Raw genomic sequence first — 16,227 nt, 5'->3', positions numbered from 1 at the left:
CATATCCTTGGGGTTTGATGTTTTCTTGCGTGTAGCCCAGCTCTGGTAGGGTCATTCCCTCGGCAACGCGAATTTGCGACTGGACTAGATCGATACCCGTGATTTCCTCGGTCACGGTGTGCTCAACCTGAAGCCGTGCGTTCACCTCAATGAAGTAGAAATTGCCAGATTCGTCAGCTAGGAATTCGACGGTTCCCGCATTTTCATAGCCTACATGGCGCGCTAGACGCACTGCATATTCCGTCATCTTATCGCGTACCTCAATCGGCAATCGAGGTGCAGGAGCTATTTCCACCACCTTTTGGTGGCGACGCTGAACCGAACAGTCCCGTTCGTACAAATGTACTACGTTGCCAGCTTTATCACCGAGCAGTTGCACCTCGATGTGACGAGGCCGTTCGATAAACTTCTCGATGAACATGGCACCATTGCCAAACGCGGCCTTGGCTTCTGAGCTCGCTCGCATAAAGTTGTCCTCAACTTCGCTCATTTTGCGTACGACACGCATTCCGCGCCCGCCGCCACCGTACGCGGCCTTGAAGATTACGGGAAGACCGTGTTTCTGGCAGAACTCTAGCGCTTCCTCTTTTGTAGTCACGGGACCATCGGTTCCAGGCACGATCGGAACACCTGCGGCAATTGCTGCTTGTCGAGCAGCCACTTTATCACCCATCTGCTGCACAACTTTTGGCGACGGTCCAATGAACCGTAATCCAGCATCAATGACGGCTTGTGCAAAATCTGATCGCTCCGACAAAAATCCATAACTGTTAAAGAGATACAAATGGAAGAACTTTAGTTTAGAGTTCATCGATCGGATCGATCGGAGGTTTATATGTTAACGGACTTTACCCTGGATGTACAGCGTCTACGTCGTTTTCTTTGCACACTCGGATAATTTCCGGAATATTTAAGTACGCTTCGACTGGAGCCAAGCCTTTTCCAACCAGGTAAGATTCGTCCGCTTTCTGCCGATGCATGTGCATTTTGTCCTGCTCCGAATAAATAGCCACGGATCGAATACCCAGCTCCGTACAAGCTCGAAATACACGGATCGCAATCTCTCCTCGATTGGCGACCAGTACCGATCGTATCGGTTTGTACTCGACTTGGCTGGAATATCCATGCCTACTGGAAGCCCAAAGCCGGGCATGGTTGGACCGACGTAGTCCAGCTATGACCAATTGTGCACTGAAGAGTTGCATTTTGACTGTGATGCTTGGCGTAAATGCTTCAAAATGAATGATCTAACCAATCATTACCGCGGAGAGGCTGAAATGGTTGAAATGGTGTGTTTTATCTGAAAAAATAATAAACACAAATGTAAGGCATGCGATACTGAGAATTCAGCCATTTTAGATGGATTTTAGCAATCAAGAAACCGGATTCTCGATCTTTTGAACTATCTGTTTCTCGGGGAAGGTTTATAGCACAAAATAGCATTCAAAAAATTGGCTAGAGCAATTTATCTTACTACTCTACAACAACACACACTAATATGCACATAAAAAACCATTTTTCGTCCATACCAACCAACAAATTCGTGCGAAATGTTTGATGGATCTTCATTATTTGAAATATGGGGTGCTTGTACTGAGAAAAGCTTGTGCCCCAAAACCAAAAGTGATGATTTGATACAAAATTGCATTGCTCTGGAAACAGAAAATATGTTTCTTTTACATGCGCTTGAGATGGAAAACACATACTAGAAACGTTTAATCTCTGCGAATATAGACGTTCATTCCAAAGGTTAATATAAGTTTGTCCGATGATTTGCGGTGATAACCGATGGCGCACCCGGGGGCAATCTTGTTGGTTGCCGCACGGAATAACACCCTGTCTACAGGCATATTCGAATAACATTTTATTATTTCCTAAACAGACTTTGAACAAAGCATGAAAACAACCATCAAAGAAACATGAATCAAGTGTGCGTAATGAAACATGTTCCCTATCCCGTCTCGATTCATGGGATTTCTGTGATTGCTTTATGTTGGGTTTTGGGAAATCTTCCAACACACATAAAATGCGATCATTTTTTTTGAGATGGTTGTTATTACTTAAAATAAATAAGCGAAACTGTCCCATGGTTAAAAGGTGGACAATATTCTTGATGTATATTTCTTCCGTCTTAGTTTCAGTTGCCAATCTATGCCTCAGCTCCTCGAGTGGAAATTGATAGCCTTTGATTGAGCATAAAATATTTATGTGCAGCATGGCGCTATCGCTTACATTGATTCAATTGCCAATGTACTTTTTATAGATCCAGAGCGATAGTGAATCATGACTCGAACACAATTGAACGCTGTTATCAATCGTTAAGACACACAGAACTTCGTGAGTATTGATAATCCATTGGAGTTGTGTTACTAAAAGGCGGTTGAATATACACGTCGTCGGTCGCTTTGCCTACACTGTTGCTGTAGAAAGATCGAAGGTGAACGATAACCTTCATTTGTCCCTGTTGTTACAAATCACGGCTCGTCTAGTTTCCAATGGAATTCGGTAGTCTCGAGATCGCTGCAATCAGTCACGCGAAGCAGACGAGTTATGGAACGAGGTACTCCGCTTCGCATTCAACCAGTTTCACTTCACTGTTGCGATCTTTATATACAAAATATCGTTAATCCAGGAGCTCTCTGTTTAAATATTGCAAAAAAAATCACTAGAAACGAGAAGATACCAATCGAATGCACATCTGAAAACACGTATGTCTTCCCCGAAGCGATCGCCTCTCTTCGACGCATCTTAATTATAGACAGCTCTCAAGCGTGGTAAAATACCGCACATCAATAATGATGGTCTTATTTACTTTACAGCTGTGGCTGTTTTCTTTTTCGGACAAGAATTGCATGCTCAATCTGCGGTGATATTTACCGCAATGTAAAAATATGTTTCGTTATAAACACGATTTTTCATGTGGAAAGAGATAACAAGAACGTCAAAAGGAAAAACAAGTAAGACAAGTTTGTACTGCGAAGCGCAACAGTTACAGTAGATATCTAATAAGCGAGTGTTTGAAAAACTAAATTAATAATGGTAATTACGATTTCTAAGCACACTTCAGTGATGTGAATCTGTCCTGCTGGAACTACGCCAACTGTTAACTACGAGCAGAGCGATGACCTTGCATGACGGGTTCATCAACGCTCCGAAACCATGGTTGACAAAATGCTTCAGCCCGAATCGTGATTCTCAATGTCAGAGACAGAACGGCATCAAACCAACACAAACCAAAAGGTTTCGTAGCCAGATCGCCTATAAAGCACGCATGTAAAATGCTAGCGGTGAATCGTCCGATCGAAAGAAGTGCGCTTTCACGCGGATTACGCAATTATTTCTTCTGCTTATCATTGATAAATCGAATCGTTCGTAAACACCCTTTGCAACATCGTAGATATGTTTGCTAAATCGTCATCGGCTCGCCGCATGGGAAAACACAACACATGCCGCACAATTTTGCACTGAAAAGGCTCGGAAGCTTCCCAGCATAGTTTTTAGGTTTATCACAGATAAGGTTAAACGCGCGGAGAAGTACAGTACATCCGCGAGTTAATAGTTTTTTCCAATCGTACCGTCAACAAACAAGAAACAATTCCGAGAACCGGTGGTTAGAGGAGGCACAGCCGTCGCGTTCGCTAGTCCACACTTAACTCCCACCACTAGTCACCATCGTGCTCCATATGGTCTCGGGTCCAACAGCCGGAGCACGTGTATGCGTGAGACGTCGAGATGGGCCATAGTCCACGTTTCATACGAGCCAAAGAAGCCGCTTGTTATCACGGAAAAACTTTAAAACGGTGTGTGACTCGATCAGTGAAGCGATACTTGGTCGGAGATACGCATCGTCTTCGTCAAATTTAAATTAATTCTATGCGCTTTTGCATGTAAAATTTAATGTTAAAATAATACTCACCATATTTTGAAGGCACAAGATGCGGAAATAATTTCTAACGATATGAGAGCAGATGGACATAATTAGGACTTAAGACGACTCCCTTATTAGAAACGCTACGAAGAAGCCCAAATATTGATTTCCTATTGGAAGTAATAAGATAAGAAAGTTAGTTTAAGCTTTACTTACTTACCGGTATGCTGCTAAGAAAACGGCTCGCCGGGCAGATCTACCAAATTTATAGAACTCGTGCTGTTTGCTAGCTAAGCGTCAGGTTAGATAGATTAATTAAACTAAATTCTAAAACATTAAAAATTAGAGGTATGTTAAAAATATAAAAGAAACACAACAACAAAATTCCATGATTACGCACAGTGTCTTGGCCGTCGACTGGAATTTGAAATCTGCCACTTGAGAATCGCTTTTCTTAGACGTTGAATTCTTTACCCTTTTTGTGTATATCATAATTAAAGGACTTTCACTTGTGAATAGTCATTTATAAATGATTGATCCGTTGATGGGGACGTTTCTGAGCGATAATTATGACTATACGTCGTTGTTGGAACAAACACGTGTGCCCAACCTGCCAATAACTGAAATATAGAATAAAAAATCATCATCATCACTCATAAAACTTATTTGTAATCGAGAAGGGAAGTGTTATCTTATTTATATATTATTCCTACTAAAACTTACTAAAACCAAGAAGATATATAAAAAGAATCATAAGCGCATTATTCAATCCCATTTTATTTTATTAACTAACACTGGCTGCTGCCAATTATTAAGCCGTTTTTCTGTACAACACAGCCCGTCGCTCAGGGTACATGTTCCGAATTCAAGGTGATAATGAATGCATCTTATTCTCACTTCACATGCAATTGGCATTACCTTTTAAAGGAAAAAAAAAACATATTTATTAGTTTATTGAACATATTAGCATCCAAATGGTCCATATGTTTGATTAAAATTTAGATCTTGAATGACGCATGAGGAATATGTATTGTGCGATTGAAGGAGGCACACCTGGTTCACAAGATGATAAGCAAAGAGAAGAGAAGATTCGAGAAGATTCATTATAGCGAACTGGGGTAGGTGCTTGGTGAATTTTAACTTAAAATAAACTTTTTTGACCACTAAAAATGGTAACGAAAAACTTAAACCAAAAATTATACTTACGATTTACGGCGAGGGTATTATATCTTCAATGTTAATTTATGTCACACATGTACTTTTGATCATAATGAATGAAATTATTTTGTATTACAGTTTTTATGAATGCATACGGAAAGCTTGTTGAACGGCCTCAGATCTTGTAGATATTGGGTGCCTACATTCCGGCGATGTTCCACTGCCAAAAGTGTAACCTTCACGAAAGGAATCCGTACTCACCTGGAAGTGTGCTAGGATATGTTCCGGAGCGTAAAAGCCCAGTGACTGGTACAGCTCTCGCATGTTAATCACTGAAAGGAAAGCTATTATGGTTGGAGAAGCAATCTGGCCAGAGTTAGAGTTGAAGGAACCATCTGGCGAGAGGACGGATCATCGCATTCCCACCCCTTAGATAACTGAGAAATTACTCTGAAACATTATTAATGATGAAGAAATGTGAACGACTGGCTCCCGTGATTTTGTTCTCTCAACGTTTGGACGAATTTTTACTTGAATTTAACATAGTTTTATTGAAAAATTTTTGAACTTCGTCTATCATCAACAGATTATCTACTTCAGAAAAAGTCTATAGCCGCTTTATAATATTTCTTGTTTCTGTTTCAATGCATACGTGAAGAAAAAATTAAACGGCTAAACAAATGGTTACTATACTAAACACAAAACTCAAATCTCTTCTCATTTAACTTGTTCGATTCGTTATTGTTCACATATTACAGATTTGAAGTCACAGTCACAATAATGTCCCGAAGAACTTCCCCATAAGAATGTACCGCTGTAGACCTTTATCTATTAAACATTCAAACGATAATGTTCAATCGCTTTCGTTTTGTTACTAGCAGCTTTGACGAGAATGTGTATTCGAAAACGTCCAACTTCTGTCCCACATTAGAAAGAAGTATCCTTTAATTTGCTTCACATCGACCGAACAGCCAACAACAACATATTCTAACAAACCTACGATTCGTTATTTGAAAAAATATCAAACGTTTTTTTAAATATCAAAATATCAATGGCAAATAACAATAAACCCGCAGTGAACCTATTTTTACGGAATCCGTATCCTTCCGAGGCAGAATCATGCCTCGCTTTAAGTAAACATTGAGTTCGATTAAAATGGGACAATAGCGGGCCACTCCAATCTGTTTTTTTGTAAATACAAAATGTCTAACTTACTTAAAAGTTTTATCAAAATAAGCATACCAAGAAGCTATACGATACTATTGGATTTGAGCTGAGAAACTGTTGCACGGAGTCCTGACGGTTGAACTAATTGGCTAAGCTGTTAAGTTGCAGGTGTTTCACTCGGACGGAACAAAAAAAAATCGCCCTATCCTATAATTTCTATCTTACGATTTTTTGTGCTTCCGGTTGCTGTATACTGTACGTTGACTTAACTGGTTTAACCATGTGTTTGAGTAGCGGTTAGTAAAGCTTTCGTCCAAATTATTGTGGATCGTTCAGGACGTCTGTATAGATTCTGATAAGATTCGTTTTCTTTTTAGGTTTTATATTCCAGTCTTATTTACATTCTGAAATTTCCTTTAAAACGCCTGTGGAGCAAAGAGTTTTTTCCTGTGGTAATTGAATGAAAAACGTTTTGGATTGATTATAAATACCTATCCTTTCGCTATTACAAGAGGAAACAATTTCCAATCCCCATAGTATTATCTCTAATATACTGTTTCGATATTGCTTGATACACGAGCTGATGAAATATCTTAAGAAAATAAAATTCGCAATATCACAAACCAAAGGTAAACGCGCCTGGTTGAATTGAAGCAAGGTAAGGGGAGTCGTTAATCTAATGGATTCAACACAGTTCTAAGTCATTGTTTGTTTCCTAAATAAATAACTCTGCCTATAGAAGCGTTCACCTATTTCTGAAACGCATCTTTTTCTTATCACCATTCCTACGGGACTAACAGAACAACAGCATGAACTATGTCTATAATTCATCCTATTTTTAACTTCATTGAAAAAATGTGCCTAGATATCCAGCATCGATTCTGTTTCTTTTTTGTCTATCTATCATGAGGTGGAAAATTGTGTACATTCCACTTATATAGAAACAAAAAAAATGGAACCGCTTCCGAACACAATGCCGATAGCAACATATAAGCAAAAGAATAAAATTTGGTTTGTTCATTGAAGTTTTTTCTTGTGTGCGTTTAAGTGTGGTCGCTTTGAAGGGGTATTTTCGCTTTGTTGTCGTTTTACGGATTATAACTCCTTTTATCCTAGCCAGTCTGCTAGAAACGATAATCATCAGCTACCCTGTAGAGTGAAAGCCAGTTAACAGCTAGAAGTACATTTCTTGATAAAATCGATCAATGGCATACACTTACATCTGGCGTAATCTCTGTGTGAATCCATGTATAAAGAGGCTTCTTTATAAGATTTATTAGTTGATAGTGCATCGAGTTTAACCCATCACTATCGTAGCGCTTTGGACCGTTTACTAATTTCTCGAACCTGGAAATGGGCAAAAGATTTGTTTCAGAATCGTCGTTAGTTGCTATAAGCCACTTAACACATACCTTTTCGGATTCGCTTTCTCCTTTTTATGATTTAGCATCGTGTATCGTGCTATATTAACAGGATACCGTGCAATGTGGAAGCCAAAATGTTTCAACCTGCAAATGAGTGAAGCATTGAGAATCCGCGTAATAAGAAACTAAATGCATTATAAGCAGAGACCTGTTTGACATGTCGTCGTCTTCACCTCCCCAGCCCCAAAAGGAGTTGGAAAATCCGTTCACCGTACGGAATTGTTTCTCGGTCATTGCAGACACACCACCGAATATTGTGTTGTAAGGCAGCTTAAAACCAAACGTATCTACCGCCACCGACATGTGACGTGGTTGGTCGGGACAAGTGTAGAGGTTACGATCGTCCATCGGCAATAGATCGATATCGTGAAACACCAGACATTCCCAGTTGTGCTGCTTCATAGCCTCCGTAAAGCCGATATTCATAAGCGCAGCTCTGTTAAACGACGAGCCAGCCGTTTGCTCCACGATGTAAATGCCATACTCGAGCTGCTGTTTCATGAGAAACTGGTGTAGATTCTTGAGGAAGATCGGCAAATGGTGCTCTCGATCACGATACGGAACAATAATGGCCACTCGATTGCGCGCCGTGCAATCAGGTGGTGTATACTGTCCACCAGGTTGTAGTTTGTTCCTGTACCGATTTTCTATCACGTTCAGCGGTTCGTAAGTGGTATCTACACTGATTGGCCCCTCTGTGTGTTGAGAAAAAAGATTGAATTACAGCTGAACAAAGTAAAAAAAAAGTGACGATCGTTATTTACCAAGATTTGGAGGAATCGGAGGGCAAATGTCGACGGTGAACTTATCGACTGATCCTTGCAGTGCATGCTCATCTTCCTTGTAGGAACCTACATCGGGAACAGAATTCGACCCAACCGGCCGTTTAGCTATTACATTTGTAGTGACAGGAAGAGAGTCGATTGTTTTAGCACCGGTTGCGTTTTCGCTATGGTTCGCATTCAGTACTTTGAATACTGATGGAGAGACTTTTGAAGTGATAGTGTCCGTACTTGCACTTCCATTAATATGACTATTGGAGTAAACGTTATTGGAATTATTGTGCGTCTTACTACTACTACTACTACTACTACTACTACTAGAGACGGGATCCATCACAATTGTTCGATTGGTTCCGCGTATTTCACTGGAGTCTATCACTGGGGATTTAGATTCGGCTACTGGTGCGTATGGCATCCCGTTGGATTGCTCCGCTTGGAGCAATACAGTGGAATTTTGTGCCTCAGAAACGTTATTGTGTGGTGCTACTGTTGTACTGCTTGCAACCACGAACGATTGATTTTGTTGCTCCGACCGATTCGGCCCATTTTGCGATGAACCACGATTAGTCTTTAAGGTTTGATCACTTTCACGGAGCGTTGAAGCATTTACTTTTCCAGTAGCGTGATGTGTTACAGCTGGTGCGAACCTCTCTCCACTTGTGTGCGTTCTTTTTGGCCAAAACGAGGAGCTGCGTGTTGTTACATTAAAATAGAACATTACTTTTCCAGCTGATATTACTACAATTCCGATTCGTCCATTACCTAACGCGTCCCGTTGCGCTACGAGAGGAGGTGAGATCCAGTTTGGAGTTGAGGAGATTGAGAAGTATTAACAGAAAACTGAATATCAACGCCCCCTTGATAACAAGTGTGCGATTGTAGAACGCCATGGGTACCGTCCTGTAGCTGACTCAGCTTGGAAACCGGAATGGTTGGCAACTATTTGGTAGCTGAAAAAAATGAAGAATGAAATTGAATGTCTTAAAATAAAACTCAATGAATCCATTTTCTTAATTAGTCATTCTTTCAGAAAGTAGTACTGTTAACGAATTAAGCAACCGGTACGGGAAATCCAAAAGGTCGGGCCGATCATTTTATTAATAAAAAAAACCGTTACTATTTACCGTAGTAATAAAACGGTTCCAGCTCTTGGTTACGTCAACAGTAGCCTGTCGTTCCATCTGGCTTAGTATATATGGATTACACGCAGTTCGACGATGCTGAGATACAATCCAAGAAAGTTTTACATAAATAGTTTACATTAATTTACACATTTTAGTAAGGACCTCACGTTGTGAGAAAGCTGGCATTTGGTAGATCCGGCAAGCGGGAGCGCGGAAACCCCCCACACTCTGTTCCTACCCATGGCCAACTTGGACCTAGAGGTCCGATAAGCTCGATGTGAGATTCGGAAAATCCTGAAGAAATGTTTCCAAAGACAGTCGACGGTTGTAGTAAAATCTAACTAAATCAACGTGCTAAAGCAATGTTTGTAAAACAAGGAATCGCAGCACATGATTGGTAGGTCAACACTCACTGGCAGAATGAAATCGCGGTACTCTTTGATTCCCCAACAGTACCGGCACTGCCTGTGATTGCTCCTATGCCGTTAGAACGGTCCAGCATTTGTGTTTGATGATTTGACGGCTGTTAGCCGCTCTGTGTAAATTGCTTATCAGGAGGCAGCCACTATGTTTGCCTTCATACTTTATAACGAATCAGAGAGGGATCGATGCGTGCAACATATTGTGCTAGATTTTGTATTGTTATCGGAGAGAGAGCAGAGCCTGGGGCTTTTATTCCGGTTACTTCGCAAGCACACATTTTCAATCTCGGATATTAGGAAATCGAAAAGCTGGCAGCGTATCGGTAACGTTAGAATCTTCCTTTGCCAGGTGAAAGAAAAAATTCCATTTCAAAGAATCATGATTAAAATCTGTTCCTCGAGTTCCGCTGACTCTGCTCTCGCCGGTTTCGGGGCTCCACTTTCGAAGACGGTCGTGTCCACCTTCTTAATTGCCCACATGCACCGTAGCTTAAATTTAGTAAGAAACACACTCAGTAGATAGATATGCAGGAGTAAACTGTGTAAACATTGGAATGATAAGACCAAGTGGTTTATACGGTGCCATTCTTATTCGTATAAACGTACAATTATTGGATAAGATAGACCCAGCAAGGATTGTTGAAAACAAACCATCGGTAAATCCTTCTAATAGCAGTTTGTTGTCGTCTGCTGTTAATGGTTATTGCATGAAATGAAGAAGCTTCTCTGTGGCCAGATTTGTTACGATACGGTTAAGCAAATATGGTACTATAAAGGATAATTTAGGCTGATTAAAACATGGATTGTACCTTACCTGCAACCTCGATTGTGTGTTGAGGGGACCCAAATTTAGCTATCCTATCGGGCATCGAAAGGACTCGTTCGGTACGCATCGGAAAACTCTGTTTGATCATTGAACGCGACGATAGCACACAACGATAGCAGTAAAATCTAAAACACATGAGCGTGACGGTGATTCTACTGGGATTATCGAGATACTGCATAATGTTCTCCATTTCACATCATTAGTAGTACAAATTACCAAAGATGTTCCAGGGGACGGTACACGGCTTACGTTCCAAATCACACTTGGCACAATGCGGATTATCTTAACCAATAGCCGGATGCTTTCGTACATCTATTGTTGATGCAGATGGTGGGTGTTTTCAGCTGAAATTCTATTCCTGCGACCCTTGATTAGGGTGGGCCGTGGCAGGGATACAACATCTTCACGTTTACGTGACAGCATTTTGTGATACCAGAAAATACCAAAACAACGAATCCCAACTTTGCTGAGTGGGCATATTTTTTCCTTTTTGAATGAACGGGTGTTTTATGCCTTCTTTCCTTGATCTTACGGATTGATTTCTTTCCTCTTTTTTTATTTGAAGGGGATTTCCTTTTCTTCTTCTTCTTTGGAGGAAATGTTTTTTCCTCTTTTAGTATACTTGCTATACTTAACTCAGTAGAGTGGTTATCAGTGGAAGGCAGGACGGATTACTCAAGCACCAGCTGCGGACGTCTTTTTGGCTTGTGAAACACGGGGTCCAAAGGGATCGTTCAGACAAGAGGCAGTTGCACCACGTGCGACAAATTGTGTATGAAATCACAGCCCGTGCTGCAGCTAGCTTCCCAGAGACCACACGCTCAGATTTGGTCAGATTTTTTCCGACGCTTCTTTAAAACAATGAAACGAATCGTTCAGAATTATCACAAACGAGAGAAAACCAGATACTATGCCTAATGGCAAATGCTTCTAATTTCATTAGTAAATGTTTATTGAGGTTTAGTATCACAATTATTCATGATTTCAATTTGATTAGGAAGGCGATACGAGTAAATAGGCGTAGTTTAAATAAAGATATTGTTTTGCAAATGCACGCGTTACCAAAGATGCTGGGAGTAAATGGAACGAGTTGAACGAGTTACTTTTTCATCTTACTTACGGGTGCCTTGATTCCCATAAGCGTACACAGTTGATTACGGAGCTGGCGGGCCTCTTCCAGTTCTCCGTCCCACTTTTCCTCGCTTAAGTAGACGAGTACCTCGTCCAGATTTTCTTCCGGAATGCAAGTCTGATCACCGTACACTAGCAATGTTTCGTACATCTTCAATGCAGTTTCGCGCCGAATGTTAACACAAAGCATGCCAAGATACACCACGAGCTTGCTGAGTACGCGTTTGCAGAGTTTCGGAGAAAGCATTAGCGCACAATATACCGGAATGGAGTCAATGTGTTTTTTCGTGTGTGTTATCAGACTGTTGAGAAGGTTGAAAATAGGTTCCGCGAAATCTGCATCTTCTGCCAGCAGAATTTTTGCATTCGCTGACGAACTAAGCAACTCGGAGAGAAACTGGAAAGAGGACATGGTAAACAGTGGGTCCTTGGGAGTCTTCTCTATCAATATTTGCAACACTAGAGAGCCAAACGTGGGCACGAAGGATGGATGGTTTTTCAAATAATCGTTCAATGTTTTCGAAGCACACGTGTGCAATGATTCGGTCGGTGCACCGACGCTTAGTATAAGTCCGGCCGATACCTTGCCTACATAGCATGGTATACCAAGCAATTCGATGAAGAGCGGGAATGTGTGGTGGGGGAACAACCAAAGAATGTCCGTTGTGTCATGCGGGAACATTCGACGCAAGCGTTCTCGGTCCTCCACATGCGGAAGTGGCGGTTCGTGGTGAATCAGGGCTGTGAATACTTTTCCCGCAACGGCACGTATCTTGTCTATACGTTCAACGGCCTGCTTAGCAATGGCTTCCAGTGCCTGTTGAACGTGATCCTTTGTCAGCAACGCGGACGGGCAAGTAGTAAGAAAGGCATAGAGTGCGTTAATGCTGGCCTCCCGTACCCACGATCCAATATCACCCCGATTGTCGAGCGCATACTCTTCCAGTGCACGAAGATAACAGTTGAAGACCCCACCGAACAGGACATCGGGGTTCGAATTGAAACCAACTGTCTCTACAATGCGCACCAGCGCCCGGATACAGTCCCGTCGCATCTCGGAATGATTGTAACCCACAGCATACACTTCTGGCACAACCGTTTTCTCGTCGATTAGCTGCACGATCTCGATAAGACGTAACTGCAGCATAAAACGGGGTAGTGAACCTAACGCAGAGACGACACCCTGCGCTTTATGCTCGATCTGCGTACAGCGTAACTCGCGAAGGTAGTTATCTATAAGGGCTTCCAACTGCTCGACTGGTTCGGTCTGGTAGTATGCGACACAGAATGCTGCGAATGCCGATGCTGCCTGTTCTCGGGTCGTTGACTTTTCATCGATAATACTTTCATCGAGCAGGAGCTGCCAGGATTCTGAAAGGCAACGAGATAAGTCAACAATTATGAACGTTTTCTGTGATTCAAGAAAAATCTGTTATCATTTTACATGCCTAGATACTCTCTGCTGGTAATTGGCAGTTTAGCTTCGCTGCAATTACGTATGAAAGCTGCGCAACCGTGTTTCATGTATGCTCCACTCATTCCCTTGAATTGACCACGCTGCCGGTACTTGCCAATCAGCTGTCCAGCCATTTCTCCAGCCATGGTGTTGAAATGCGTCCTTTTCTCGGCTGAGATGGTTGTTAGCTGTTGCAGTGCATTAATCACTTCCCCTAGTGCTAGCACAGCACCATGCCGAGTGTTCAGTTCCGTCGATTCGGCCAACTCGAACAATCTTGTCACTATCGTATCGCACATGTAATCTGGAGCATGCTTCGTTAAGTTACGCATTGCCAGCGCGGCCAGCTCGCGGATGTTAGTATCCCAATGGTTGATTTTACGGGCAATAAGATGGTCTGCAATTTAAAGCAAATGCATAAAACCGTTCTTCCACTTCTTGACTTCCACTGTAGATCTATCTTACCGATAAGCGTGTACTTGTATTCATCAAAGCTGGCAATGGATTCGCTAATCTGAAGGAACGCATTGCTGCGCACGGCAACCGAGAAGAAGTCGGCGGTCGTCAGAATATCGATACCGTGTGGGAAGTTGCCAAGTCGGCCGACACTTTCTTGGAAGGCTGCAGAAGCTGCTCGCCGACAGTTGATTTCACGATCGAAAACCGTTGTCACGAGCAGAGCGGAAGCAATCCGTTCAACAAAAGGTTGCAATACGCTAGGATGGTAAGCTCGGGCGAAGGCCCAGCTCATGTAGCAGGCTGCGTCGCGAATATTTTGACCTACGTTACGATACCCTTGGATTTCGTCGTACACTAGTGCTTGCAGGAGAAGTGGAACGATCTCCGTTAATCTTGACGGCAAGAGAAGACCTCGTTTAGCCAGTTCTGCCAACGCTAGGCAGGCACCATGCCATGCGTCATCCTGTTCCAACGGGTTTAACAGTTCTATCACCGATGATACTACTTCATCACCGAGAAGCTTCGGCAAGCGGTTAGTAATACGGCCGATTCCTTTGGCCGATGACCAACGCACAATGGTAGAGTTGCCTTTTAAGCCTAGTAATAGTCGTTCGATAATTTCCTCTATTACTGCCGGGACCTCCTCGTCGTCCGTATCGTCTGCTTCTTCCTCGCCGCGCTCCGAAAGTGCTTCTGTTTGCTGTACCTCTCGCAGCGATGCTAGTGTGACCGTTTTCTGAACGTTGGCCAGCAGTGAGCGGGCACCCCGCTGATAACGCCACTTGGCTATTTTAGGGGGCAGCAGCACCAGTCCGATGCGCTGGCAAATTTTAATACATATTTTATAGATTTTGAAACTACCCGCTATAGTAGAGTAATCGAGCTGGAGCACCCAGTTGCCGAGTCGCTCAACGTAAGGCAGCAAATCCTCTCTCTTTCCATGCTTCAGTATGCTAGCGATTGCTGCTAACGGGCCAATCTTCGCATCCACGTGGTAGTTCTCATTGATTCCCATGGCCCAATCCAGAAATGGGCTGAGGCACACCTTCTTCACATCGTTGCGTATAACGAACCGTGCAACCAGAAAGGCGGCAACAGGTGTGCAGCTGTCGTCCTTAAGGCAATTCGATCTGCATACTTCGTACAGGCGCTGCATCGTTGTCGTGCCATCGACTGGTTCGGATGTGTCCAGGCGGCTTAGATCGAACGGATTCAGGACCAGAAGCGACAACCACAGTAGGGCGATGTAGCGCGTTTCCCAGTGTTGCCAATCTTCCAGATTCTGCCGCTCAACGAGACTCAGCACGGATGGAAGGTGGCGAACCTCGTGCGGTAAGCTCTTCACGAACGCCTTGAATGTGCGCACTTTGCAGATCTGATACAGATACTTGGCGGCACGGTGCTGCACGTCCGTGTGGGCATCTTGCAGGAATGGCAGGATTTTGTTCACCACCTCCTCGAGACTGCGGTCCAACAGATGAGGTTGCTCTTGATATTTCGAGAGTATCTCGGCATACTCTTCATACTTATGCTCAAAATCATCGGCCGTGACGGAAGTATCATGCAGGTCATCGATTAACTTGAGCACTCGCTGTTTATCGCTCTCGTGGAAGGCATCCAGGACGTTCTGTGGTCCATCATCTGCTTTGAAGTCGTCTGCGACCGTTTCGCCCATCTTTTCGGAAAACCTGCACGCTTTTATCACGAATAATCACACACCAATAATTACACTTGTTTTGTTGTGCAAAACTTTGTAAATAAAGCCTTCTTGTCATTATGCCTTTCTGTTTATACTGCCATGTTCCGCGCTTCACGATGATTTTCCGCTGTTTTTCCGAAGTTTTTCGAAGTTTTTCTATTCCTCGGTCGTGTTTGTGGATGAAACTATTTTTGGATGATGATTTCGTACATTTTCGTTCATATTTACTTACCTTTAATAGTCATTTCACAGTTGACAAGTGACATTCAAAGCACTCGGTTGAACAAGTTCCAAGAAAGCAACAAAACCAAGCAATCAAAGACGCCGGGAGAAGTTTTTTTGTGGAGTTGAGACTCATTAACAACCGAAGAGGGAAAAAACCGTGGAAAAGAGGGCCTAGGAAGAAGGTGATGGGGGTGGTTGACCCTGGGAGGGGGGGGGGGGGGTATCCCCCTATGCAACAACTTTGCGCTCCTCGCGGAGAGTCCAAGAGAAAAGAGAAGTACAAGGAACATCCCCCTAGAGGGTGAGAACACAGACGATGGAGAAGAGATTATGCTCATCGAAACAGTGGATATAGGAAAGAACCTATCGAGCGTGAACCCTTTTCTGCTGGGAAAGTTAATTGATTCAGCAATAAGTGAGAAGCCACTAGAAGCAAGAAGATTACGTGTTGGAAACGATTCTTGTTCGAGTAAACAATCTTCGTCA

The 16,227-nt window shown here is 42.7% G+C and overlaps 3 protein-coding genes across 7 annotated transcripts in view; all 3 read right to left on the bottom strand.

The window, feature by feature from the left end:
- LOC126577796 (pyruvate carboxylase, mitochondrial) overlaps nt 1–3,673 on the bottom strand; it is an 8,196-nt gene extending 4,523 nt beyond the window's left edge. The window contains exons 1-3 of one of the 2 annotated variants that reach the window (XM_050239738.1): nt 3,576–3,673; nt 853–1,300; nt 1–767 (exon numbers count right to left, since the gene is read on the bottom strand). The exon at nt 1–767 is cut by the window's left edge and continues 486 nt beyond it. In XM_050239738.1, coding sequence (XP_050095695.1) covers nt 1–767; nt 853–1,205 — 1,120 coding nt within the window. In that variant the 5' untranslated portion in view covers nt 1,206–1,300; nt 3,576–3,673. Of the gene's footprint in view, nt 768–852; nt 1,301–3,575 lie in introns of those variants that run through there. The other variant, XM_050239739.1, reaches the window with a different exon arrangement.
- A 2,280-nt stretch (nt 3,674–5,953) lies between these two features.
- On the bottom strand, nt 5,954–11,178 carry LOC126577799 (beta-N-acetyl-D-glucosaminide beta-1,4-N-acetylglucosaminyl-transferase-like). 4 transcript variants are annotated; one of them, XM_050239742.1, is made up of 9 exons: nt 10,988–11,178; nt 10,760–10,896; nt 9,524–9,619; nt 9,162–9,349; nt 8,382–9,088; nt 7,766–8,312; nt 7,606–7,701; nt 7,414–7,540; nt 5,954–7,342 (listed from the first exon to the last, which is right to left on the bottom strand). In XM_050239742.1, exons 4-9 carry the CDS (start codon nt 9,287–9,289, stop codon nt 7,334–7,336), a joined length of 1,614 nt encoding a protein of 537 aa, XP_050095699.1. In that variant the 5' UTR covers nt 9,290–9,349; nt 9,524–9,619; nt 10,760–10,896; nt 10,988–11,178; the 3' UTR covers nt 5,954–7,333. The 4 variants fall into 4 exon arrangements, with proteins under 4 accessions (XP_050095699.1, XP_050095700.1, XP_050095698.1 ...); XM_050239743.1 differs by lacking the exon at nt 9,524–9,619 and having other exon boundaries at nt 10,755–10,896; XM_050239741.1 differs by lacking the exon at nt 9,524–9,619.
- A 521-nt stretch (nt 11,179–11,699) lies between these two features.
- On the bottom strand, nt 11,700–15,528 carry LOC126577797 (tubulin-specific chaperone D). Its single transcript, XM_050239740.1, has 3 exons — nt 13,824–15,528; nt 13,351–13,755; nt 11,700–13,273 (listed from the first exon to the last, which is right to left on the bottom strand). The coding sequence occupies exons 1-3, from the start codon at nt 15,490–15,492 to the stop codon at nt 11,871–11,873; spliced, it is 3,477 nt and encodes a 1,158-aa protein (XP_050095697.1). The 5' UTR covers nt 15,493–15,528; the 3' UTR covers nt 11,700–11,870.
- Nucleotides 15,529–16,227: the final 699 nt, after the last annotated feature.

The sequence above is a fragment of the Anopheles aquasalis genome, chromosome 3, assembly GCF_943734665.1.
Source record: "Anopheles aquasalis chromosome 3, idAnoAquaMG_Q_19, whole genome shotgun sequence".
In the NCBI taxonomy this organism is placed as follows: domain Eukaryota; kingdom Metazoa; phylum Arthropoda; class Insecta; order Diptera; family Culicidae; genus Anopheles; species Anopheles aquasalis.
This window is presented reverse-complemented; position numbering and strand designations above follow the sequence as displayed.

Bases quoted from the DNA above. Each gene is read 5' to 3' on its own strand.
- LOC126577799 (XM_050239743.1), bottom strand. From the start codon at position 9,289: ATGGCGTTCTACAATCGCACACTTGTTATCAAGGGGGCGTTGATATTC. The intron at 7,702-7,765 runs GTCTCTGCTTAT...ACTCATTTGCAG, and splicing joins GACGACGACATGTCAAACAG to GTTGAAACATTTTGGCTTCC. The intron at 7,541-7,605 runs GTATGTGTTAAG...GCCCATTTCCAG, and splicing joins GAGAAAGCGAATCCGAAAAG to GTTCGAGAAATTAGTAAACG.
- LOC126577797 (XM_050239740.1), bottom strand. From the start codon at position 15,492: ATGGGCGAAACGGTCGCAGACGACTTCAAAGCAGATGATGGACCACAG. The intron at 13,756-13,823 runs GTAAGATAGATC...TTTAAATTGCAG, and splicing joins ATACAAGTACACGCTTATCG to ACCATCTTATTGCCCGTAAA. The intron at 13,274-13,350 runs GCATGTAAAATG...GTTGCCTTTCAG, and splicing joins TACCAGCAGAGAGTATCTAG to AATCCTGGCAGCTCCTGCTC.